General features: G+C 44.5%; 1 protein-coding gene across 1 annotated transcript in view; it reads left to right on the top strand.

Moving 5' to 3' along the window:
• Positions 1–2,180: 2,180 nt before the first annotated feature.
• Positions 2,181–25,386, top strand: part of LOC112561837 (potassium voltage-gated channel protein Shaw-like) — a 47,669-nt gene continuing 24,463 nt past the window's right edge. The window contains 3 exon segments of the mRNA XM_025234607.1: positions 2,181–4,114; positions 10,109–10,986; positions 14,738–14,755. Coding sequence (XP_025090392.1) covers positions 10,465–10,986; positions 14,738–14,755 — 540 coding nt within the window. The 5' untranslated portion in view covers positions 2,181–4,114; positions 10,109–10,464.

Below are 25,386 nucleotides of genomic sequence, written 5' to 3'. Positions count from 1 at the left end.
TCCAGGCAGCAGGCATGGGTCTGATGGTCCTGATGCTGTAGCAGGACTGGCTGACCTTCATGGCAGGGATTCTAACGACCATTGTTGAGCCCACGCGAGGAAGATGCACTGAATGCGTGGCAGCGAATGGCGGCCACACGTGTTTGACTGTGCCAAAGTGCATCTACAGTTCAAGCATTTCTGTAAACATTTAGCGGAGATGTACAAGAAAGATAACACTAGATTTCTAAAGGGAAAAGACATACAAAGATGAGAGAAAGGCCGAGTGTCCTGCCACTATTTCGTGCTTAGTTTGCCTTTCTGCCATCATGGACGACTTGACAATCAGCCGTCTTCACCGTCTTCTTCATCTTTTCCTCGGAAAGTTGAGGGCTGTCCGCAGTGAAGTGTTTTCCGCAGTGTCTATGCTGAGCCTTGTGTAACTGTCTTGAACTGAGCCCTACAGTCTAGGCAAGTCCTAGTAATGTGACTAGGTACTGCTCTGTCTCCGCCATTTTGCTGATGGGGACCAGTAGCCAGTAGCTGCACGTCCAGCAAACTACCTGAGTTCACTTATTCAATTGTCAAGAGTCTGTTGAGCAATGTTGACCGACAGATAAACCGTTTTCTGGCATGCCGTGGTGACTAGTCATCTTGCACTACTTTCTGGAACTAGAAGACAGGTGCAAAGTGTTTCTTTAAGAATCTTCATTTATAATTTTATAAAGAGGATGGAGTGTGCTTAGTCATCAATCGTTCTCTCAAGTGACCACTTGAGCAACTTCGTGGCCGTTCTTTCTAAGCTGCGCTAGGTCACCACGATCTTTGACCGGAACTAGTTTGCATGGTTGTTCTTTTTGGATTTGGCCCAGGCCAACGTGTTTTTGAACGTAGTCATAAAAAAGCCGATTGAAGAGCTCATTTACTGCTAGAAAAAGTGGAAGACCTATGCCTGAGAAATGTGAGACAAAAGTGCATCCAACACCAGAGCACCCTCAAAGTGAGGAAATATTGACATTCAGTAGCCAGTGTTTCTCTTCCAGCATGTAGAATAATCTGTATGCACGGGTGGTGTGAAATACACTGTGCAGCAGGACACAACAAAGACATAACAATTGTTGGCACCTGTCAACCCAGCGCCTCTGCGGTGATATCAGTGAGTGTGATGTGACGTGCGTCTCCTGGCTTCAGCTGCTGCGGTGCTGTGTTTACCTGCAGCTTTCTGGCAGCACCACACTCTTCACCTAGTCAACATGTCTTTGACATATCTTTGGAACCGCACAGTGTAGGGCCAATAAAGAAACGGTGAAGGTCGTCCTCTAATCTTCAGTGGTTTGGCTGGGGTGGGGGTGAAGTGTTGAAGACCTCGCTTTTCTCAGGGCCAACTTTTTACGAGGGCGGTGGCCATCTCTTCTTCCTCGCTGCCTTATTTTCCCCACCAGTCTGAGGAGTCAGGTACTCATTCCCGACAACTGGGTTGAGTGTGGGGTGGAGGAACGATTGCAGCGCCACGCGGGTATCAAGCCGATGCCAGTGTTTAATCACTAGGCTATCCCCATCCTCCTACAGCACACCACCTTCTCTAGCAAAGATGTCCTAAGCTGCAGCGGGGTACAACTAATACCAGGAAGTTGCTGAAAGTATTCCAGTTATTTGGTTTAACGATTAAAAAAAAGGCAAGGATAAGTCTGAGGGGATTGTTGGCGGAGTCTCATCTTGTAAACTCTTCCACTTTCTTTCGTCAGCCGGGACTAGAACTTTTCCAAAGTTTCCTGCCCAAGCACTGTAGGGTTCATCGTGACTAGGGCACAACATGTAAGAGTCAGCGCCCTCTCATTCCGCTGGCCCTTACCTCCCCTATCCGATAGCTATCGCTTGTGTGTTGGGAGGGGGAGTTAAACAGACTTGACAAACGCAGTTATCGTTTCAAAGAGAGTACTTGCGTGGTGCCAACCTACAGCACTCTCTACCTCTAACTGTCAACTGTTTTTGAAAAGGTGACGTTACAACGCCATTAGATGCTTGAGCTTAGAGAACCACACAGACGGATTGATTGGTTGATTAATTGATTGCACCGAAGACAGTTTTATCAACCACACAACCTGATTTATGAACGGAAAGCCTCTACGATATACACTATTCAATAAGTTGTGACGTGGTTAACGAGAGAGCGAGGTGTGACGTGATTAGTGAGAGAGCCTACAGTGACGCAGTTAACGAGAGAGCCAGGTGTGACGTGGTTAATGAAAGAGCCGATGACTTGAACTGAGAAGAGGATTTTCAGTAGTGAAATGTTGATTGCGTAGTTTCATTACAACGCTGTCAATCAAACTGCCAGCAAATCCCTTTCTCGACTGTTGTCATGGAAACCCGCTTTCAGTTTTGGGGGAAGTCTCATCTTCCGACCGAGCACGAGTTCGACATGGCTTAGGCGCTGTTATACGGTCATGTTGATTGATGAGTAGGCGCTGGTATATGGCCATGTTGATTGATGTTTTGGCGTTGAGTGGTTGACGGAAGGAAGGGGGGATGAACTGCAATGGGGGAGGCTACAGCTACCGAGAGAAGTAATATGCAAACGCTTCAAAGAAGCTACCGAGGAACAAAAAACCAAACAAAACAAAAAAAAAAAACAACAAAAAACTGAGCATTGTGGTAGATAAGAGGATGAGAATAAGACAATCAAAAGGAGATTGTTGTTTGGTAGAAGGCGTGTGTGAGCAATCGAATGAGTTGACTGACATGTCTGTAGTCGGCGGCTGTCACTGCCGTGTACCTGATTAACACATAATGAGTTTCGGGGTAGAATGTACTGTAAAAAAACTTATTTGCGAGTCATGTAAAGCTGAGAACGACACAAACTCTACAGACACGCAGTTTTCACCACCAGCCAGTCAGAACTCTAATAATGGCGATTTATACATGGACTTAAGGCATAGTCTACATCACATACATTTATTCCAGATTTCGTGAATAGAAAGCATTACTATAACGAACTCGGGGGATGGGGGAATAATAAAGGAGTGGACGAGTGAGTGCGCGTCTGTTGGAACATCAGTTATCGGGTTCGGAGCAGCTCACTGGAATATGAGTATGGTACCAGGCAGAAAAAAACAAGCGCAGAGAAAGCCAATCTCCGTTGGGATCTGCTATGCTATCTACACAGCGCAGTAAATAAAACTAAAAGTATTTACTAATATGTTGACAGTGTGTAATGACTAAAGACTTAGAGCCTGGTGATTAAAGCTCGCACTGGTTGACCAAGTGAGATGAAGCGCGCGGTCAAGAGCTACGTGCAGTGTGATGTATGATGGCAACAGCGAAGACCTTTCTACAAGATCGGTCAGGAAGATTTCTCCCGCAGCATCTCGTCTGCACGAAGAGAGGGTTGGCGGTGGTGTTGGTGGTGGTGGCGACGAGCATGAACAGTCTTTGGGACACCCTCCAGCCGGAAGGTTGTGTCCTCCTCACTCCCCTGAGCAAGTCCTACAGAGGGACTTTGGTATATTCCTTCCCTTGCCCAAGTGCCTGGAGGTCCTGTGCAGGACAAGTAAAGGAAGCGAAACTGCACGTACCTGCCCGACACGGCGGTGACACCGCCTGTAGCGCCACCTCCCCCAACACAAGCGGGTGCTTGTCTTCAGCCTCTCTTCTGACGTCATAGGGGGCTTATCGCGGCGACCCCCATCAGCACGTGACATGTTACCCAAAGTGAGACCCTCAGTTGCGCATTCCGAGTGTCGGCTGAGGTGGCGGGTGGAGAGAATGGCGCACTATGGCCGGACAGATGGTGACACGAGCTGCGCAGGCTGGGTGCGCAGGCGGGGCCAGGCCAGGCGACTGCTCAAAGAAGTTGCTTGACGCCAGCCAACACTAGCCCACTGTGCCGCTCACCCGCCTGCCATCCTTATCTCCCCCTACCATCGCTCTTCGTCGTCACTCATGTTCGCAGCGCCTGTCTCATCTGCGCGTGCGAATGTAGGATGCGAGGCCATGTACGTATATATACTCGCTCACTCGTACGCCCGTCCCCTCCTGCTTGCCTCTACTCAAGTCTTGTGTCTATTCACCAGCAGTGCGTGAGTTTGCGTGCGCGTCTGCGTGTGTCAGCAGAGGATTGGGGCTGATAACGAGGGTGAGTAGACAACACTGTACGTCACATGGGTTATTGTTTGATTACCAACGCCTTTTGAGATTACCTATATAATCATCTTATAATTAACTGATTACTCTGACCTGTCCATCAGCACCGTGTGTTTTCATGTATTATAACTGCCATCCTTTCTCTTTACTGTCTCTTCTTCTTAACATGGTTGCTTGGCTTTCCTTCAGCTACCTACTCAGTGTGCAGTTTCATGTCCTGCTTGACCCCAGCGTTTGTCACCTGTTGGTGAAGCCCGTCCTCACGAGGTGGACTCACTGTTGGTGATGAAGACTGTCCTCACGAGGCGTGCGGTTCGGAGCCTCAGTGATGTAGACCAAGGGTCCCATGCTCTTGACCACCCGTTGCTGGCTTCGTCTACATTTTACTGGAACTCTCTACCCATGTCCGCGTATACTCGTTTAGTCACGTGGCTTGCCTGTTACCACAGTTGTCTGGTTTGCATTATTCATTCATGTGTCCTGCTCACAGACTGGACCTGTTACTACAGTTGCCTACTTACACTGTGGAACTGCTACATCTGTCTGCTTACACTGTGGGACTCTTAGTACAGTTGTCTACTTCCACAGTGACTTGCTACAATGTTGTCGTCTGCTGGCATAGCGTAGTATCAATATGTATTATCATCTACATGTACATAAAAACCTATTTCAAAGCTATTACAGCAATCGTGTAGCAAGCAAGACCAATGCTTTCAATGAAACATGTGGGTGATTGAATTAAACAGCTAAAAGTAGCTATTCTAACTGTCAAAACCTTAGGTAATTGATTACAACGCTTGCAATTATCCAGGAACTAGACGGATTATAATTCTGCCAATCTCCGTAGGTGGTGTGGTTGAGTACAACTGCAACCTGGATAAATACTTTGCCTGCAACCTACATCTGGAGTCAAATTAAAGGTCTAGCGGGGTGCAGGTTGTTTTTTTTAATAGTGACAAGGTGAAGCTAAGTACAATATGTTATTTACCCACGTCTGAGTGAACACCCCGTTCCGATCAAATATCAGCATGCACAGAAAGAGGTTTTCACACGTATACGCCTTATTAACATGTGATCGCAGTTCTCCGATTGGCCGAGGCCTTCACAACGTAAGCGTATCCATGTACAATGCTGACGTCTGTGTTGCTGACCTCTTTCTGCGCATGCTCATGTTTGTAGATGTGTAACTAGAATTGAAAGGGGTATCCACTCAAATTTGGGGAAACTGTATCCTGCATCTCTCTAGATCTTAGATGGTCAACGTTTTCCCATACAACAAAGATGATGCTGTTCACTGTCCACTGTGTGTGTGTGTGTCTTGTTTTTCCACAGGAAGTGACGAGCGTTTGTATGTTTGTCTGTTGTATCACTGGCATGATTTATTAAAAGTCATATGCGACTGCCCATTGTAGGCAGACTAGTGTGTATTCACCCGGTTTCTGTAAACGTTTCAAGTGTTGGTGCTGCTGTTTCTGCGTTACTATATACTGTATTGTATGTACTTTGAATCCCTTTTCAAACTCACGGAAGAATACAAAAGACAGATGTTTAATTTACGTACTCCACTTAGCGTGCTATCCCTCGAAGCATGGCCAATCCATAGTTCAACAAAATGTTGTGTGGCAATCTATAGACATCGATCTGCCGTTTGACGTCTGTCGCCAGTCGTTCGCGGTGTCCGTAAATGTCAGTCCGTCTTGTCAGTGGACAGGGCTGGTCAGGTCGTGGATGCAACTGAGGCGAGGCAAACTATTGTGAAAATCAAGAGTTCACTGACAGGAATGGCTCCCTGTCACTGACAGACCAGGCTTCCTGTCAGGTAGGGCTGACTGACAGAGCTTACTGACGGGCAGGGCTGACTGACAGGTGCTTACAGGTTTAAAGACTCCCAAAGGCTTGACAGTCGGGTAGGTAACCCCTTTAAAGTTGGCATGGAGGTCATTAAAATGGTTTTAAAACGAATAATAACCGCTTACTTAGTTGCCATGGCGACTCGTAAACAGTCTTACCTCACTTAGAGGCGTGCAGGAAAATGTTGGCAAAGAAACAGTCTGAAGAACGGAGCGAGAAGGCTAAATATAGCACAGACAGTGCTTGGTGCCATAAGGCTTCGTGACGTGGCTGCGAGACTGAAGCAAGCAGAATGGGAGGGTGGATGTGGTGATGGTGGTGGTGGATGTGGTGTGTGTGGGGGAGGGGAGTCAGGCGGTTGTGTGAGTGCCGTCCGTCTGGCACCATTAGTCGTGCCGGAGCGGAATACCAGGCCAAGGCAGTGGTACTTTATTTTTTTCTGTCTCTCGCTAGAAGACTTCACAAAGCCGCGAGCTGACCCCACACCCCGTCAACTGACCCTCACAAGCTCATGACCGTGATTGTATGACTGCAACACGTCCGATGAATAACAGTCGGAAGCATTTCTTCCCCCCCATCACCCATCCCCCATTCCCCAGCCACTGTGTGTGCCAGCAGCAGACATCTATTGTCGTGCAACATCCCAGATGAGCGTCTGTGTGTCGGGTCTGGTTGAGCTGAGGTCTGTCTGCACAAATGGTTTGCGTTTCGATGTCTCATTGAATAGGAACGCAGAGTGTAGGTCCTTGTTAACATCGCTGTAGTGAGTGTGATTCACTGTACACTAAAGTGTGTGACAGGTACAGGGCGGTAGGTCTGTGCAGACACTACGGAGCACACTTCATGACACAGTATCAGTCGTTTGTTGACCATCGCCGCTGTGTTGGACCTTCTGATTGTCCTTAGCTGATATTAATGTGGAGGTTCTGCCTGGTCAGGGTTAGGGTCAAGATGATGGTCAGTGTGAGCTCTGTTCACGGTGTTGGAGTAGCTCGCCATGATAAAGCTTAGTTGCTGACGGTGTAAAATATCATCGATCTGTCGTCAGTAGATCGGGTGGTGTACCCGTGGGGCTGTTTCTCTCTTTCTCTCTCGTGTTTGGTGTACCTATGGGACTGACTGTCTCTCTCTCTCTTTCTCCCTTTCGCTCGCGCATATATATACAGTGATACCTCGGTTCTCGAACGCCTTGACTTTCGACCAAATCGGTATTCGACCAGGAAATTGGAAAAAATTTTGTCTTGGAATCCGAACAAATATTTGGAACTCGAACATCCGAACGTCCGAGATGAGCAGAGTTGAGCCGAATGGCGTTCATTCTGCCCAGCGCGCCTTGCTTGCGTCATCAGTGTGAGTGCAGAGAGAGAGAGTCACGTTTTTGTGGAGAGAGTCATGAAATGTGTGCAAAATGGGCAGAAATCGCAAATTTTGTTGAACAACATCACCCTGATAAAGTGGTAGCAAATAGAGCAGTTAACATTTTTAATGACAATGTTATGTCCACTTTCCGCAAAATTTTGCAAAGGAGAAAAAAACAGCAAACAATCGACAAATTCTTCCGTAAAGAAATCAGACAAGCAATTGCAGAGCAAGATTCTGATTCTCCTCAGCAAAAGATTCAGAGAACAGAAACACCCGAAGAGCAGTTACCCTCTGTTTTTATTGAACAGGACTCCCCTTCAAAACAATAACCATCCCCCTTCCCTCCTCCCTCCACATTCATTCCCTCCTGCCATAAAGTTTGGTACAGGTACAGTAAATGAAACACAATTTACTGTACTGTACAGTACATTTTATTTTTTTTATTTTTTTGTTTTTTGTTTTAATAAATACACTTTTATTTCTTATTTCTTGTTGAGACTCATGTTTTTCTACATATTATATACAAATTAGGCCAGTAAATAGGCATTTTCTGGGGCTTGGAACGAATTAATCCAGTTTCCATTATTTCCTATGGGTTTTATTGCTTCGGTTCTCGAACAATTTGGTTCTCGACCGTCCTCCCGGAACGAATTATGTTCGAGAACCGAGGTATCACTGTATATGTGTGCTTCTTCTGAGATAATGAATTAAAGCGTTTAAAGCCGACTATTCGTATCCTAGCAATCCCCACAACTCCTTTTCGAGGATGTTAGGCAGCTCTAGAGAACTCAATGGTTTCACGCTTATAAAAATTGCTCACAACTCTTAGTTTTGAGTTTCCACGTTACACATAAATATTAAAAAAATATGTCGTGGAAACCATCGCCAATTAAAGCCGTTTAAAGCCAAAGTTTGCGAAGCTTCACGAAACTACAGCACACTGTCAATCCGGGCCCAACACGAACCTCCCGCTCGCACAACTGTGTGATAAATTATACTTGAGTGGAGGTAACAAGCAAACCTCGTCAGCTAGCTCGTGTAACCTGGAATGGTGTTAATAAGTAAACATGGCCCTGGCGGTTGGTTATGGAGACTGAGAAAAGCCTGCAGATCGGCGGGTGGGAGAGTAAAGGCCAGGCGGCAGGATGCAGACCGTGCGGTGCTGGGCACATGATTGTTCATGAGCATGACGAGAGTGCAGTTCAACGAGGGACAAAGATAGTTTTTAGGAGCAATCAGCGAGCGAGGGCGGCAGCGAGGTAAATGGTCGAACAAAAGCCGCTAATGAGATGCAGATAAAGGTGCTGCTGTTGTCGTTGTATTAAGTAGCACAGGCTTGCTGGCTCGCATTATGCGGGAAACGAATAAAATCGTCAGGGTGTTTTAGTGGGGAGTGAACCGCAGCATATGTGAGAGCGTGCTGGGGCTTGTGACATCACGCTGCCAAGTGAGGCATGCTGGGGTTTGTGACATCACGCTGCCAAGTGAGGCATGCAACACTATTCCTTCAGCACCCACAGAGGGGAAAGGCAGGGATTCTTGTCAGTTACGGCAGCGATGCATATTTATGATATTTTTCTTTTGTTTTTCCCCCCACCATGTATCAGCTGCGAGTCTTGTTTTCGGCAGAACGTGAGCGACGTCAACCACAAGCTGACGTGTGATGTTCGTGCGATGAGAGTTTAGGGAGGCAGGAGGAGGGTGGGAGAAGAAGGAGTGAGAATGCTAGCATCGCTGAGTTAAGACAGGTGTGAGAGCGCACCAGATATACTAGCGTGTATGTCCCTTTTATTGTGAACTAGCCGGGTACCTGGCGTCATACGGGTACTTTGTCCCCTAAACTCTTTCAGCTGTGATTTTGCTGTCAGCTTTCGTGCTGCCTCTTCATTCTAGTCAAAATTAACGACTAAGCAACGAGCGTAGCCTCAGCTTAGTGTCAAGCACGTGCACGTTTTGCTCTTTTGTACTCGTTGCGCTCTTATCGTCCCTTTCCTAATCTGTTGAGATGATGGTCTTGGTATTTCGTGTCATTGGCAACATAAAATCAGCATTCAGTAATTTTCTCAGTGCCTGGAGAAGGGGGTGGAACGTATGTGTGTGGTTGAGCTTCCATCATTCACTCATTGAACGTCTTCTACAAGTTACACCAATGGAGCATCATTGACACGGATAAAGAGCGACTGGAATCAAAGAGACGCTCATTGTAGCATTTGAGGGAAGTAGGTATAACTGGCAAGAATTTATATTTTGTAAAAATAGAATTTTCTTCTTTAATTCACAAGACCAGAAAGAGTTTGGATGAGCTACCCAGAACGTCTATTGTGGCCTAAACTTCAAGGCTGACCAGGTGTGATTAACCCATCACGCACTATGTATACAGGTCTCTCCACCTGCCGCTTTGTCCTTCATCACCAACTACACTGCACTGCGCCGCCCACGTTGTTGGAAAGTCAGGCTCCGTCAAACACACGGTAGCTTGTGTTGAGGCTAAAGACTCGTCTGGTCTCAACAGTTGTTCTGGCTGCTAAGGAGCACGTGACAATAATTGTGTTCATGTCTATGTGCTGATTGTGATCACATAGTTCACCCTCTATTATTAAGGTCCCAGTATGTAGTAATATCGTTTAGTTATGGACTGCTTTTGCACACACATACACACACGCACGCACGAACGCACAACCAAAAAATATCTGTGTATCCTTTTGCTACAAACTGAGAACCGTTGAGCCCTACATACTTACATGACCCATCTGGTGTTTGGACGTTGTTACAGGTATCGCCGCTTCGAGAGGTCTGTGGCTTCGAGATGTACTGGCGGCCACAAAGAGAAACCCGAGGTCATCGGTGACAGCAATGCTTCCAGACGAGGGCGTGATTGTCTGTCAACATAACAGCACTTGGCACTGACCTTTTTGGCCTTCATGACGTGTAGCGGACAGCTGTTGCTTCAATGACAGCGAGTTCAGCAGCGACACACTACACTAGACATAAAGACGGCGCTTGTGTCGGTGTCAACTAGTCCGTCAGTGACGTTCTACGCTCTGCTGCAAACGTTGGTTGTCACCGTCGCTGACACGTCTTGATACGTTGTGACGTCCTCAAACCAAGTAGCACGCGCAAGTTGCCACCATGAACATCAACCTCGCAGACGCGGACAACCGCGTCATTATCAACGTGGGCGGCATCCGTCACGAGACATACAAGGCCACGCTGAAGAAGATCCCAGCCACACGTCTGTCTCGCCTGACCGAGGCTCTCGCCAACTACGATCCAGTGCTCAACGAATACTTCTTTGACCGCCATCCTGGGGTCTTCGCACAGATCCTAAACTACTATCGCTCAGGCAAGCTCCACTATCCGACTGATGTGTGTGGCCCCCTCTTCGAGGAGGAACTGGAGTTCTGGGGCCTTGACTCCAACCAGGTGGAGCCTTGCTGCTGGATGACCTACACCCAGCACCGAGACACGCAGGATGTTCTGGCCATTCTTGACCGCCTGGACCTGGACACAGACAAGCCCACGGAGGAAGACATCATGAAGAAGTTCGGCCTGGAGGAGGAGTACAAGGCTGGCGAGCTCAACTGCTGGCAACGCATCCAACCCAAGATCTGGGCACTCTTTGACGAGCCCTACTCCTCCACCACCGCCAAGGTACGCGTCCACGACCCGTGTTTCTCATCACCATTTACACCCCTCAAACAAACAAACAAACAAACAAACAAACAAACAAACAAACAGACAGACAAACAAACAAACAAACAAACAAACAAACAAACAAACTCTTGATATCAATTCAGATATTTTAATTTCCTTGCTGTTTTGTTTGTGCGTTGTATTTATGAAAAAAGTGAAATTTTGCATGAGTTCCCTCACCCCCTTCTCCAGTAACAAAAAGTATTGCCCTTGTCAGAAGCCATGTCAGAGTGCTAGGACAAACAAAGCTGCTGCTGCAGTACTCTTAGTCTCCTCGCCAGGTCATAAGAGACATGCAGGATATGCAAATGTGTTTCTTGGGTTTGCAGTCTGTGCGGTTTAAGTTTTGAGTTTTTTTTCTTTTGGTTGACGGCCTTTGACAGGCGAAAGATTGCTCACGCGGCCAAGCAGATGAAGTGTGCGAGCTTGTGGACGGCTGGTGCCAGGCTGTGCGGGGTGTAGGGTCATTCAGTGTACACAATAGTTGGGACATAAGTAGTACAAGTGGACCGTACTGGACGTTAGTTGACCTTTCTATTTTAAAAGCAAGTCGCTTTTGGAAGTGACCAAATTTTAGAATAGGATACCTGCCTATTTTTGTTGAGGAATTCATCTTACAGCATGTTGTGACTTGTTGTGAGATTGCTAATCGCTTTTTTTTTCTTTTGAGAGAGATAAAAGGGTCTGAAATCAAACCAGTGGGGATGTTACAGAATAGAAAGATATAAAAGCCACCGATTTTCATTTTAAAAGTGTTAACCAAAGCTCTTTTCAAGCAACCAGTGGGGGTGAGCTCTCAGGAAGATAGTATTTCCCCAAATCCAAGTGAGAACCCGTTCTTTCTGAAGGTACAGGTCTGCCAACATCAGCATCACAGAAAGAGTTCAAAATCCTTGACTTTAGGAACGCACATGGATACTCTAACATTGTGAAGATCGGAGCTACTGGGAGATTGGAACCTTATGTTAATTACATTGATTACATGAATCTTTGGACAATCGTAACGTCGCAGGGTCGACTTCTTTCTGTGTCACGTGGTTTTTGTAGGCCTTTCTCTCGAAAAGGGGATGGGTTTAATTTTAAAATATTGTTGAAGGCTAGCAGGCTTGTTCACAAGGACATGTGAAAAAATTTGGTACTTTAGTGCTTGCAAGTATTTATCCTTAATTGAAAGAGATTTACTTAAAGACTGTAAATATGATATCCGAAGATTTCAAAGAAAGAGTAAGAACAAAGTCTCATATGGATTAAATTGTACAGATGTAGGGAAAGTAAATATATTAATTTATAGATAAGTAGTAAATGCAGAATTTCGTAATGCTTGGTCTTACACAAAGTGTTTTAATCAGCAGTGATATAGAACAGAAGATAATAATGATGAGTTCTGAGAACAGCAGTGTAAGTAGTAATATTGGGTCATTAGAATAATGTTGTAAACAGCAATTGCGGGCCTTTAGAATATTGGTGTAAATATACTAAGACACAGTGCAGCTCAGTTGAAATGCAACAATGAAATAATGAAACCATAGAAATAGAATTTTTTTCATATCTCACCTGGATTGGCATAATAAGGAAAAGTAGGGAATAGACTGAAAAATGCTATATAGGTAACGGGTTTAAGCATGAGATGAAGAGAAGTTCCTTTGGAAACATAAATGTAGGTAGAATCTTGTTTCTACGAAGTTAGTTGGACCAGAACCAGCTTATTGAAGACAAGCCAAGTAATGTATGCATTACTAAGCAGATGAAGGGTAAGCATGATGGTGGCACTGACCAGTCAGCCACCTCTGGTCTATGATATGCTTGCCTGGACCTCGACAGCTGACCTCGCTAGAACGATAGAGCAACATTGCTGTGGGGCAACCGAGTGTAGCCAGAGTAACTGCGGATGAATGTTTCCAAAGTAACCAGTGATGACAGACACCAAACACTTTCGCCCATCAAACTTGGCTTTCTGACCCACCCCGTATCCCACCCCCACTGGTTAGATGCCGCACAGTCTTGTGTCTCCACACTTGTTTTGACTTTGCTGGCTGAGCGCTTTCCCAGTCGTATGAGCGGCTAGAGGCTGAATGATCACACCCCATGAAGAACCCAGTGTAAGTGATGTGTAGTGGATTTGAAGTGTTCTGAAAGCCCAAGTCTGGTCACACTTGCCTACTTTCCCATAACCTGTATGTTACTAGCGATGGATGAGTGTTGATGTTCAAGTAGAAAACCGGCGGCAAGCTTTCTACAGCACGTGGCGACTATCGTGAGGCCAGGACAGGACGGTACAGAAAACAGTTCTCTTGTGACATTTGAAAATAACTAGTATTTTATCAGACAAAAAAAAAAAAAAGGCTAAAATCAAGGGATGGATTAAGGACAGCTGTGTCCAGATGTAGCTCGATGTTGTAGAAAGCAGCAATACATAATATACTTTTCTGGGTAAAGTTACATATGTATCAACACTGGTGTATAATGCGAAGGCGTATTAGAGACATCCTTGTCACGTGACTATAGTACATATGTATTAATACATTGATCTAAAATGCAGAGGCGTGTTAGAGGAACACCAGTGTCATGTGAGTCGACAAGAGAGATGGTGATGTTACATTAGCGTTGCTGGTGTCGAGGTCTGTGTCAGCCAGCATAAAGATAGGTAGTTGTCACATGGATTACAGGTTATTGTAGGCAATGTAAGACAAGGCGTAGGTGTAGAAGATACAATATGGCTGCCAACTAAGCTGGAGTTCAACGTCGCATCAGCTCAGTACATTCGACTATAGACACAAGCGCAGTACAGTCAGTACAGTCACCTATAGACACAGGCGCCACATCAGTAGTCAGTACAGTCACCTATAGACACAAGCACCATAGTACAATCAGTAAAGTCACCTATAGACACAAGCGCCATATCAGTACAGTTAGTACAGTCACCTATAGACAAATACTTGCTTACAGAATTGTACACGAGAATAAAATACAGAACTGTAGTTGATATACTTGCATAGAGACATGTCAAGTACACAGCTGTCTATGTAGCTTACTCTAGTTACAACATTGAGACAAAGCATGTCACTGCACCGAACTTAAGCTGTGACATTGCTGGAGCACTAAACTGAGATATTATAGACAGAACAATATTGGCTAGAGGAGTAGATGACAGTGTGTAGAGGACACTGGGTATAGTACTAGAGTACAGAACTGTACACGAGGCATACTGTACCAGACTGCAGTGCTGAGCTTTATCTATGAGAGATATTAGGGTACTTGGACATAGACAAGACATGATGGCATAGAAGACATGATGGCATAGAAGTGTGCAAGTGCAAGCTGGACTGTAAGACCTGTGACATGGTGTGACTGTCATCTTACTTACACACAGTTAACCGTTAGTGACGTGAGAGTAAGTGACAATGCGTCAGATGTCGCATAGCGTGGAATGAACCATCGTCACCCAATCCCCCCAAGACCCCCAAGGGTTTCGTTAGATGACTGCTAATGACGTCAGCAGGTCGTTGGCAAGTCTCACGATGTCGCAAGGTTTGAATGAGTGGAGGCTGCCGCTCGGTTTTCTACAGGGCGCGAGTGCTAGACAAGTCGTCCTGTTCACAGTAGGGAGGTCAGGGTTCAAACCATTTCAATCAATCGCGAATGAGCACATGCGATCAATGTTGGATTGAATGATTCCCACCTGACATGGGCAGTGTCTTCCTTTTTCCAGCGGCCGATCTGTCCGCGGGTAAGTGACCACTGGCTGTTCTAGTAGCCACTCCCTTTTTTCTCGCCGTCATTCCCCAACAACGCACAAGTTACTCTAGAGCCTCAGTGACATGTCCTAGACTACCTAGGTTTGTGAAAGTAGGTCAATGTGACCTTCTGCTTGTGTGCCTTTTGTGCAAAGCACATAGTTATACAACGAGCTCTTCAAAAAGAAATTGCTTCTTTAATTAAAGACATTTCGTTAAAGTTCTAACAGACGCGCTTGCTTTTGGGAAGAGTTTTCCTTGACAACTTGCGGTCCAAGGAAGGGAAAAAGTTTTATAAAATCTTCAGGTGATAATGATAATACCTGACTCTTGAGTAAAGAACGCTAATAACATGAACAGTATCTATGATATTTAATGTATTGGGTAAGAAATGCTAATAAAATATTGAGATAATGCTTGACATTTGGGATAACGAATGCTAATAAAAGTCTACAGCTGATATACTTTATCTCGGGTGTAAAAAGAGCCCAACACTAAATATAATTCAACACCCGATGAGCAGGCTAGGGTTTGGGATGGGTAGAAGGGTCGTGTATCTCTAACCTTTGACACAAGTGTTGTAGTCCCGCATCCCCCCCTGATGTCAGGAAGATGATTACCAAAAGCAAGTAGGATTGAGCCCCTGCACGATGACCGCCACATCGCTGCCCCTGACTGCAGCCGTGTTGCCGTCGTCGTGCGGAGGGCGGAAACGTTTTCACCAAACCTATTGACAAACGAGGGAGAGGCACGGCGGGCGTTGTTGTTATTGTGTCGTCATGCTGTAGGCTAGCTTCTGTGTTACCTGTACTCTAGCTCCTCGCCCGTCTCTTAGACTTAGCCTTATTGTCACTCTCTTAGACATAGCCTTATTGTCGCTCTCACCGTGCACTGTGTTGTTCACTTTGTGTGCAGTCGTCGTCGGGGACTAAGTTTCGCGCAACTTTTCTTTGTGTGTTAGTGTGTGTGACGTACAGTGGAACCTGTGTGTCTCGCCAGTCGCTGTTTGTCACGTGTGCCAGTCTGCTTGATATGCCAGATCAGTTATGGCAGATCCGCCTTTGCTTCCACGCTTTCATTGTGTGCCTACGTCGCCTGCTCGTTTTTTTTTTCTTCGTGGAGAAGTCTTTTCTGTGCATGTGTCGCTCATTTGGAAATGTTTCTATACAACCTGTTTATGTGTTATCCACATTCCAGCTATGACAGTGCCACCAGTTAGTGTGTCATTCTCAGTCAAGCTATCACAGTGCCACCTGTTTATGTGTTATTTGAAGTCAACAGTCATAGTGCCCCCTGCTAGAGTTGGGAGCAAGCAGTTTAAAAAAAATTCTATAACCTCGAATAATACTGAATTGGATTAATAGGTGCTGACATGCACTCATGCCAAAGTAAACAGCCTCACCCACACAAAACAGAATCCCGTCTACTAAAAAGAATTTCCTTACATTAAAACTAGATCACCGACACTTTCTACGTGATAGGCATGATTGTTAAACTAGACAGACGAGAAAAGGGATTGAAAATTTAAAAACAAATTCAAGTTAGAAAGTTAAAGATTAGTCACAAATTATACAGTCCTTAAGGCCGTCAAGGCATGGAATGAAAAAGCAACTACATTTCTCCCACTCGCTTCTGCCACTAACCTATTCTACACGTGCACGAGCAGCTCAACCTAACGAACCTTGACCTCGACCGAAAGTTTGCTTTGCTCAATCATTTTGCCCCAAACAAAAAGCTACACCCACACTCAAACCGTAAATTTCACGGAATCCGAAATGATTTCTTTGCACTCACACACACAGCACACAGATGTATCTACAAGCTCCTCGGTTCAAACAGTAAAAGCGAAAACATGTATGTACATTTAAAAAAATTCCGAGAGCTCCATTAAGATTCCAGTCCGCATCGTTCACATACTGACTTTGCTGTAGCAAGGGAAGCGGCAGTGGTCACCGTATCTATTTGAAGTCTTGCTCTTTGATTGCAAACCATAAATGGACACTTTAGAAGTCGGTCTGCGCATACGTTGCAGAAGTTTGTGAAAAACCATTGAAATTAAAATGAAATGTGTATTTACAGCTAAGAGTCGATGACCCCTGGGTGGATCAACTACAGCGTATGCATAAGCGGAATGGCTGTGAATCAGTCCATAAGAAATGCTCCTTTGTGGCTGGCTTAGTGTCTCAGTTCATTTCAACACTCCAATGGACACCTGAACAGGCCATGGTGTGCATTAATTTGCCCCCAGAAAATGTTAGTGAGACTCGGTGAATGTAAGCATGTCAAGAGTTATACCAATGAGCTACGGTTTATATCAGTAATTACAACTACTCCACAGACTGCAATGAGATGACCATATACTGCTGTGCTTCCTTAATAGGTCATAATCTTCGGTAGGCCCCAGTGCTACCTCGAAGAAGCATTTTGTGACTTGGGCAGGTAAGCCACTACTACAAAGCGCAGTGTAAGGTCAGTAGATGTCCAAATGTGACTAAAATAGCGACTGTTGATGTGTTGTCTTTCTTGAGGAGTTTTACTCGTAAATTAAATTCCTGGTTCTTCCAAGGAAGGTTTTCAGTAAGACCGTCCCTAAATATCTTAACACCCCTTAGAGGGTGACAGATTACAAAAGAATCTTGAATCTTGATTAGGCGAACGAGGCCTCTTTGATGTGCGCCTTCGCATCAGTCCTTCAGGTGGTAGTAGCCATTAAATGGATAGAAAGGTGTGCTTGGGACATTTGCTGATCAATGCTCGGGGAACAGACAAGTTCTTTCGGAACAATGAGATGCTGGGTGGTCTCAAGCGACCTCTGGGGGAAGCTGAGAAAGATGACTTCCGGCGTGACCCAACCCTCGTTGAAGTACGTCAGAATGTTTGGTTGCATTAAGCATGTGGAAGTCTACAGCCACGGTAACCAGTCGCTTAGAGAAATAAAGTTTGTTTGCAGCTTGTCCCTTAATGAAGATCACCATTGCTTGCATGGAAGGTTGCTGAATCCTTTGTACATAGCTCTACATCATGTGATTTATCTCCCTTCCCCTATAGGCAGCTCGAGTGAACTGCTGTCTCCTCCATTTTTAAGTCTCTTCCCGTGGACCTTCATCAACTTTGATGTCTCTTGCTGATCTGAGTTTTCTCGCCTTGACTGTCACATCTTCCTCCTATATTTTGATGTGGAGTTGTTTTCTATACTTGTTATGTTTTGTTCTGTATGTCATGTTTTTGAGTATGTTGTAAATTACTCTGTTTTAATTTTTTTTTGTAAAACATGTGTTTATTGTAAAGTGGAAAATGTGCTGTAAGATCTTTTATTATTTTTATTATTATTCCCATATCTGTACACCTAGATGTAGATACTTAGTTGTTTACACACAGTCACCCAATATCTTTTTATTCTCCAATATTCATTATGAGCTGAATCGTGACAGAACAAATAAATGTCCAAGGATTTATTTATGACAGTCTGCACGGCAGCACATGAGACATTACCCGTGGTACATATTACTGTTTTGATTACCTGTTCCAGTAGTGATTTCTTCTAGGCGGACGGCGAGGACAGACATTCACTCTCCTGGCGCCCAGTTTTGTCTGTCATGTTGTGTGCTGCAGTGCTAGGTACTGGTGACTGTGGGTGTGGTGTAAGCAATACTTATGTCAGACAAACATGTCTGCGTGTTAAAGAGAAAATGAACAATGTGATGTAGATGATGCCAACAGTCTGGGTCATGCCAATGAAAAGCGTTTTGTGAACGTTTGAGAATTAATGATGTGCGTTTAGGCATGCATGTGGCTGTTAGCATAAATCATACTAGAAATGTATGTGTTCTTTGTATTAGCATTATTATACCAGAAATGTGAGTGGTGTAGAGGTGGTGGTGAGGGTGATGTGAGTGTGTGTGTGCACGCGGCCACGCAAGGCATGTGTTGGCACTGGCGTTGGCAGGAGCGCGAACGTTGTGGAGAAAGCGCTGGACAGACCATGTGCAGAGGTCAGATGCTAGAGACTAACTTCTCAGTGGTTCCCTCACACGCCGGATGCTCCCTGTAAGACAAGAATGTCTACTTTTACTGCTGACTGGTGTTTTCAAATAACAAAGGTATCTCCTCCTGTCACTGGGATGTGACAGGCAGCGTACAGTCACTAGCCAGTGGCACTGTAACATGTACAAAGTAGTACAGGTAGTAAAGACAGAGTTTACTGATGGGAGCTCTCTGGTAGTTAAGATGACACAGTTTACTCTGTGAAAGTAGGATTTTAGTCAGGCGTAAGATCACTATGCTGTTCACATCATTTTGGCTCTAGGACCAATCTCGGAAGTCAGCTGACCTTGTCTGCTGCTATATATCGATGCTGCTGCCTCACTCCCGAAGAAAAAATACAAACAGAAAAAGTACTGTGATACCTGATTGCACGTCACAACCACGCGAGCCATCTGTTTGCACGTGTGGTATGTCACACCCATTCGAGCCGCCTGCTTTTATGTGTGGCACGTCACGCTCACTCGAGCCACGTGATTGTATCTCTTTGACATGTCACACCATCTTGAGCAACGTGATTGTATATCTGTGACACGTAACACCTTTAGTAACGTGCTTGTATATCTGTGACACGTAACACTCTCTTGAGCAAAGTGATTGTATATCTGTGACACGTAACACCCTCCTGAGCCACCACTGACACTGTTTTACTGCAACACCAAACAAGCTCAGACCATGTACATTAATTAACAAACAAGAGCACTTTTAAACAAATATTTAATAATTTTTAACGAAGAAGACACGGTTGTTTAGCAGAGGTTTAATGAGGGAGGAGACTTTTCTCTTCTCCTGCCAGCATCTTCAACTCGGTCACAGTCACTGTAGTTGCTGATGAGGATTTAGAAGAGCTGACGAAAACTCAAATGCACAAACTGGGATTAATTACTTGAAAACTGTTTGACTATTGTGTTCCTGGCAAATGCGGGAGAATGCTCCAGTATGCCTACTTGTTTACCGACGTTGTCTACACACGAGTAGAAGGCTGCCAGGTGTAAGCTGTACCTTTAAGCTTTCCATGCATTGTCCGCTGCTGAAACCGGCGGCCGTTATGCGCAGGTGGAGATGCGCACCTGGCAGGATGGCTGAGCACCTCTTCTGTCTGCGCCTGTGATGCCGACTCACGCTGTTTATCGCCGCTTGTCAGCAGGAGGTCAAACGGTGTATGTGTTCAGGATGTGGTGTCTGCACAAGATCACGATGAGGTGTGAGCTACACTCATGCCGCCTCATTATTGGATGAGAACAAACCAGTCGTCTTGAGCGGGTAGGATTGTGTGGTGTTGGAATGTGTGGAGGCCTGAGAATGTCTTGTAAGCTTTGCAGCCTGAATCAGAGGCGTGAAGTGCGCATCACTCAAAAGTATTTAAGACCAGGAGCTTCGGAGAAACTGACTCAGGTATCAGTAAAGCACGAAAGGCGATATTTTGCTGAGTTTCAGCAGTAATGGTTGTAGCGAAAAGGTCGACTAGAACATTTCAAACCGTCCCGAAACACAACTCACCATAGCCGCTAGCGGTTTGTTTGTACCTAGGCTCTTAAAGGAAAATCTGTTAGAAACAAGTCTGGCTTTCTTAGTCCTGAAACGGTCTCTCCTAGTTGACGCTTACCTTCGCTAGGAGAAATGAACGCAATCATCAAAGACTCGCCATGGCTTCAGACGACTGCAGACAAGGGTTTATAAGACTTAGAGCTTCAGTTTACCAGAAAGTGAAATGTGGATAAAGATCAACTTGGAGATGGAGATATGAGTTAGGATTGGTACACAGCTGGAGATCTTTTATATTTGCGGAAACTACTAGATGAAATGTTCTTACCCCTTTGCTTATGCGGTAAGTTAGAATGTGCCCTCTCCTCATCTTTGTTGACCACTTATCTTTGATGACTCTAACAGTTAGAGTAGTCTCACCTCTCACCTTTGTTATCGTCAGCTCTCAGAATATACCCTCACTTTGACCCAGAAATAATCAGCTAAGATTAGTCATTCCAACAAAAACCACACAAGGCAAAACTTTTTGCTTAATCCTAAAGGTTATGTGAACGATTGTCATTCACAGACTATCAGCCTCCACGACAGCCGCTTTCAGCGACAACCAACAACGTGTGTTACTAACTGTCCGTTTCGAAGGTGCCAAGGTTTTCACGTTACGATTGATAAAAATTGATAAAAACCAAATAATAGGGTTCACAAAATTCATTAATAATGAAGTATTGAAATATTCATAGAATTGCCCATTAAAACAAAGTAAAATTAATAGTGCTGGTCCATCGATACAAACGACGACGAGTGAGTGTGTCGGTCCTGATGTGAGTTGTCTGATGACTGAAAGAGGCCAATTGTCGGTGAGCAGATTCTACCACACACCCAGCAGGTGAAAGTAGGCGCAATCTCAAGAAGCATGGCTACTGTTCTGTGTAGATGACCGCCAGGTATCCACCTTGAATCCGGAGCAAGCACAGTAGTATGGCGTCCTTGTCTATCATAGGAGGCGCTCTGAAAGTTATTGAGTAAGATGCTGCGACATTGTAGCTATGCATTGATGACACCCTTGTATTTCTTCTTTGAGTGACCTTTCTTCTTACTGCCATTGGAAAACTCACCATAAGAACAAGAACAAACATGGACAATATACGAGGGACAGGAAAACAAATAACATATGAGCTACAAAAGAATAAATAACCGTACTAAACGAAGAATACAGAAAGCACAAAGAAGAACCAAATAACAAAAACAAGAGCTGAGAGTAACATAATATTGAAGAAGGAAGGGTGTGAAAAAGGACTAGTATTATGAGAAAGATTGTTAATAATAATAAGTGTGAATTTATAAAGCGCTATATCTCAGCTAAAGGCGAACTATTGCGCTGAGCAAGATCACAAAATAGTAACAAAGATGTAAAACAAGTTAACAGAAAGTAACAAAGATGCAGAACAAAATAATAAAAATAGTAACAAAGATGTAGAACAAGATCACAAAGTAGTAACAAAGATGTAGAACAAGATTACAAAGTAGTAACAAAGATGTAGAAGGAAGAACAACGCGAGGACTCACTGCGTTCCGACAGTAAAGGGAGATCACTGTAGATGTAACGGTAACGACTCCAGAGAATAATGTTCACGACATCAGGAGAATATTTGGACGATATTGACTAATCTTGAGAATATGAAGGAATGTTACCACATGAAACTGCAAAAGGCTGATCATCACTTCAGTTTACCCAATGTAGCTCAACGTAGCTGCCGAAGCGAGTGAAGCGGGAGGAATGGAATCCAGCCAATAGATCCAAACAGTTCGCACTTCAAAATAACATTATGTACATTATATACATTATATACCGTCCTGTTGCGAACCAGAAGAGGAAGAAAATGCAGCAGAAGCACATATAAACATTTTTATCCAACACTTTTATCCAAATCGAAGCACGACAACAAAACATAAACAATATCAAGGAGAGCCGATCCCCTCAGCCTGTTAGGCGAAGGGACAGAACTCTCGTCGTACAAGCCATCAAAGAGAGAACCGTCATGCGAAAGAGGGCATCTAGTACGAGTTTGCTTTGTTCTTGGTGTTCAGACGGTGGATATCAAAGATCCATCATGCCAATAGTTTATTTAGATACCTTAATCCAGGATTTTCACTGAGTGTTGTAGGACGCAGGCAAAGAATAGGTCTCGAAATACTCTGGAGAACATCATGCATGAGAAATAAACGAAATCCCACAAATCCCTCGTACTACAGATCCTGCTTGTCGACATAGAGCGGATAATCCAGGCATTCGAGAACAAGCACCTGAGGAGAATGCTCCGGATCTCGTACAGAGAACATGAAACCAACGACTTTGTACGAAACATAGTCGCCACACTTGTAGGACACCAGGAACTTCTACTTGAAACGGTCAAACGGCGTAGGCTGCCCTGGGTTGGCCACGTGACACAACAAGACATCTTTACGAAGATGCAGGACTTGCTGCCTATTGTTAAGACTGAGTGAGTGGCGGCCTAGTCAGCTGCCGCATCTATACATGTGCCCTCCCCCTCCAACGGTCAGTACCAGACAAGGGACCAATGAATGAATGACTCCATGTGCTCCGAGTCTTTTTGGAGGCGGACTAAATGTTATTCTGCCAAGCGTTAAAGGCTTTCTTCTTTTCTTCTTAACCTGATCATATTTTTTTGCTTTTCATCATACCAGTTTTGGTGCAGAAAATATTATAGCGAACGCGTTGATCTTGATGAGACAGACATATTCTGCCTCAACTGCTCAGTTTTCTGTCGAAAAGTCCGTCAGTCACATAAAAGCTATAAATGTTAGTCTGAAAGCTTATGTAATTTTAGTACGTGTTCAGAGCTGGACGCACAAACCTGGAGCGTCTAGACCTAGTTGAACTGATGTTTGGTTTGAGTGACTTCCTAATTAGAAGGGTCAGTGAGCAGAAGCAGTTTGCCATGTTGTAATTGTGACTCTCATCAACCTAAATTCTTGTAGTTCTCCTTCTCATAACAGCATTATGTACTGATGACGCTGTGAGATAGTGCTTGTTACTGAGTTGCAAACACAGGTTCTCACCTTTGCACTGATGCCGATGGAAAGGTCTGGACACAGTAGTGACATAATTTCTAAAGCAACGGCATGTCTCCTGCTTTCAACGACGGCTTTGCCCTTCCCGCACATTGTGTATCCACTACTTTGCTTGTGCAGGAAACCTTGACCAGTAACATTTTCTATGCTTCCACGTATCGTAGTGAGCAGGTGCGTTCCTGAAAAGGTTTACTGGGATGCTGCCAGGCTGCAGAATAGTACGACCACTTGTTTACAGGCCGCCATCGTATGGGTTAGTATCTACAACTGCCTCTCCCACATCACCTCAGATGATAAAGATGACGCGTGAATGGTGTCCAAGGTGGGGAGCCTTTGCACGATCCCACTCACGCATCCTTGGAAGTCGGGTCTCAGTGGTACGAAAAATTGTTTCGAAGGACTTTGCCTTTGACACATTTTGTTAATCGTCTAGCCATTCGCTTTCCAAAAGCTTTGAAAAACAGTCCCTTGGCCGTTGAATCTAGGATATCTCTACTGCCCGAACTGCCTTAGTTGACTTCACGTGCATGGTAGGCATCCCCAAGAGTCCGAAATACATCGGTTACCCTTACTTGGGTTCGACAGTCTGCCGGGCTCGTTTACTGGGCTGTGGCCTCTACTCCTGCGACAGCTTCTTGAAGCCACAAATGAGAGCTTAGTGTCTTGTGAGAACCATCGGTGGACAAGCTACCACCGACATGGTGTGGCATAGAAATCTACCAGTGGCTGAGGTTAAAAAGCGGGGTTAGTCGAGCCCTGGGGGCAACATGGGGAAGTCAAGGAGAAGTGTCTTGTTTCAGTATAAAGCGATGTCCAGACCCCGCAAATGTTTTTTTTACCCCCGGAGCCGTAGTCACAGAGCGGAGCCAAAGATGTCTAAAGGAAAACACATTTGGAACAGTGTCCACGGGGTCTGGACTTCGGCGACAAGACTCTTCTCCTCAAGCTTCCATTCTGGACAGTGAAAACAACTTACTCTCGCTTCATAACTACGGCCACAGATATCTCCTAAGATACCCCATAAACTACTACTGGTTCATACAAGTGTTGTTGAACACACTACTTCTTCACACACTACTTCTTTATATACTTCTGCTTCACACTCTTACTAGCCTCAGTAGTTCGAGATCGGTTTCTTTGGCACTAACAGTCAAGCACATATTGTTAGTGTTTGCTTCTTGCTTACGGTGTGCACCTTGTATATATATTCAGCGGCGTAACCTCTCTGTCAAAACACTGTTATTACAGTTATTGGTTCTCCTTCGTTGTTGTTTTATGTCCTCCTGTATTTGTACCTAATCCAGTCAGAGCTGTTGTCAACGACTCAGAGCTTTTTTCCGTACCACTGCTTTTTGATTTGCGTGTATTGATGTCTTCTTTGTAATGTAGACAGTAGATAACTTAATAGAACAGACGATGTTTTCGAACAGAACACTACAACTATTTTTTAATCTGTAGATATTCCTTTATTATGGTCAGATCTCATAAAATTAATTTTTGTGCATTCTGTTTCTTCTACAAATACAGGTTGCTATTTGAAGTTCATCAATCATAAGTATAGTTTTGACATCGAGTTGGATTTTTGTCAGTGAGACAGAGAGTTAGACTGTTAGTTAGAAAGAACCAACCGAGGAAAGGGCGGACGAACGTGTACAGTATTATTGTTTTAATTCCAGATAAAGAAAAGAACAGTTCAATATTTGAAACATAAAGAAAGAGCAGATTAATATTTACAACGTAAAGGGAAAAAACCCAGCTTTATATTTGCAACATAAGAAAAGAATAGCTTTATATTTGCAAGTTTCTGAATGAGAAAAGATATCCACGTTCGTTTTGTGATGTTTGCGCAAATGTCTGTGAATAATGTCTTTAAAAAGATGAAACAAAGAATTTTCACAATGTTGTTAAATATTTTAGTTCTATTATATTATAATTTTACCTGAATGAATAATTTCAAAAAAGATTTTAGCATAAGAAATAGTAGTTTACAATATTTCATAAAGACGCT

The sequence above is a fragment of the Pomacea canaliculata genome, linkage group LG4 (genome assembly GCF_003073045.1).
Source record: "Pomacea canaliculata isolate SZHN2017 linkage group LG4, ASM307304v1, whole genome shotgun sequence".
Taxonomy (NCBI): Eukaryota; Metazoa; Mollusca; class Gastropoda; order Architaenioglossa; family Ampullariidae; genus Pomacea; species Pomacea canaliculata.
Note: the sequence above shows the minus strand (reverse complement) of the source record. Positions and strands in the feature narration are given on the sequence as shown.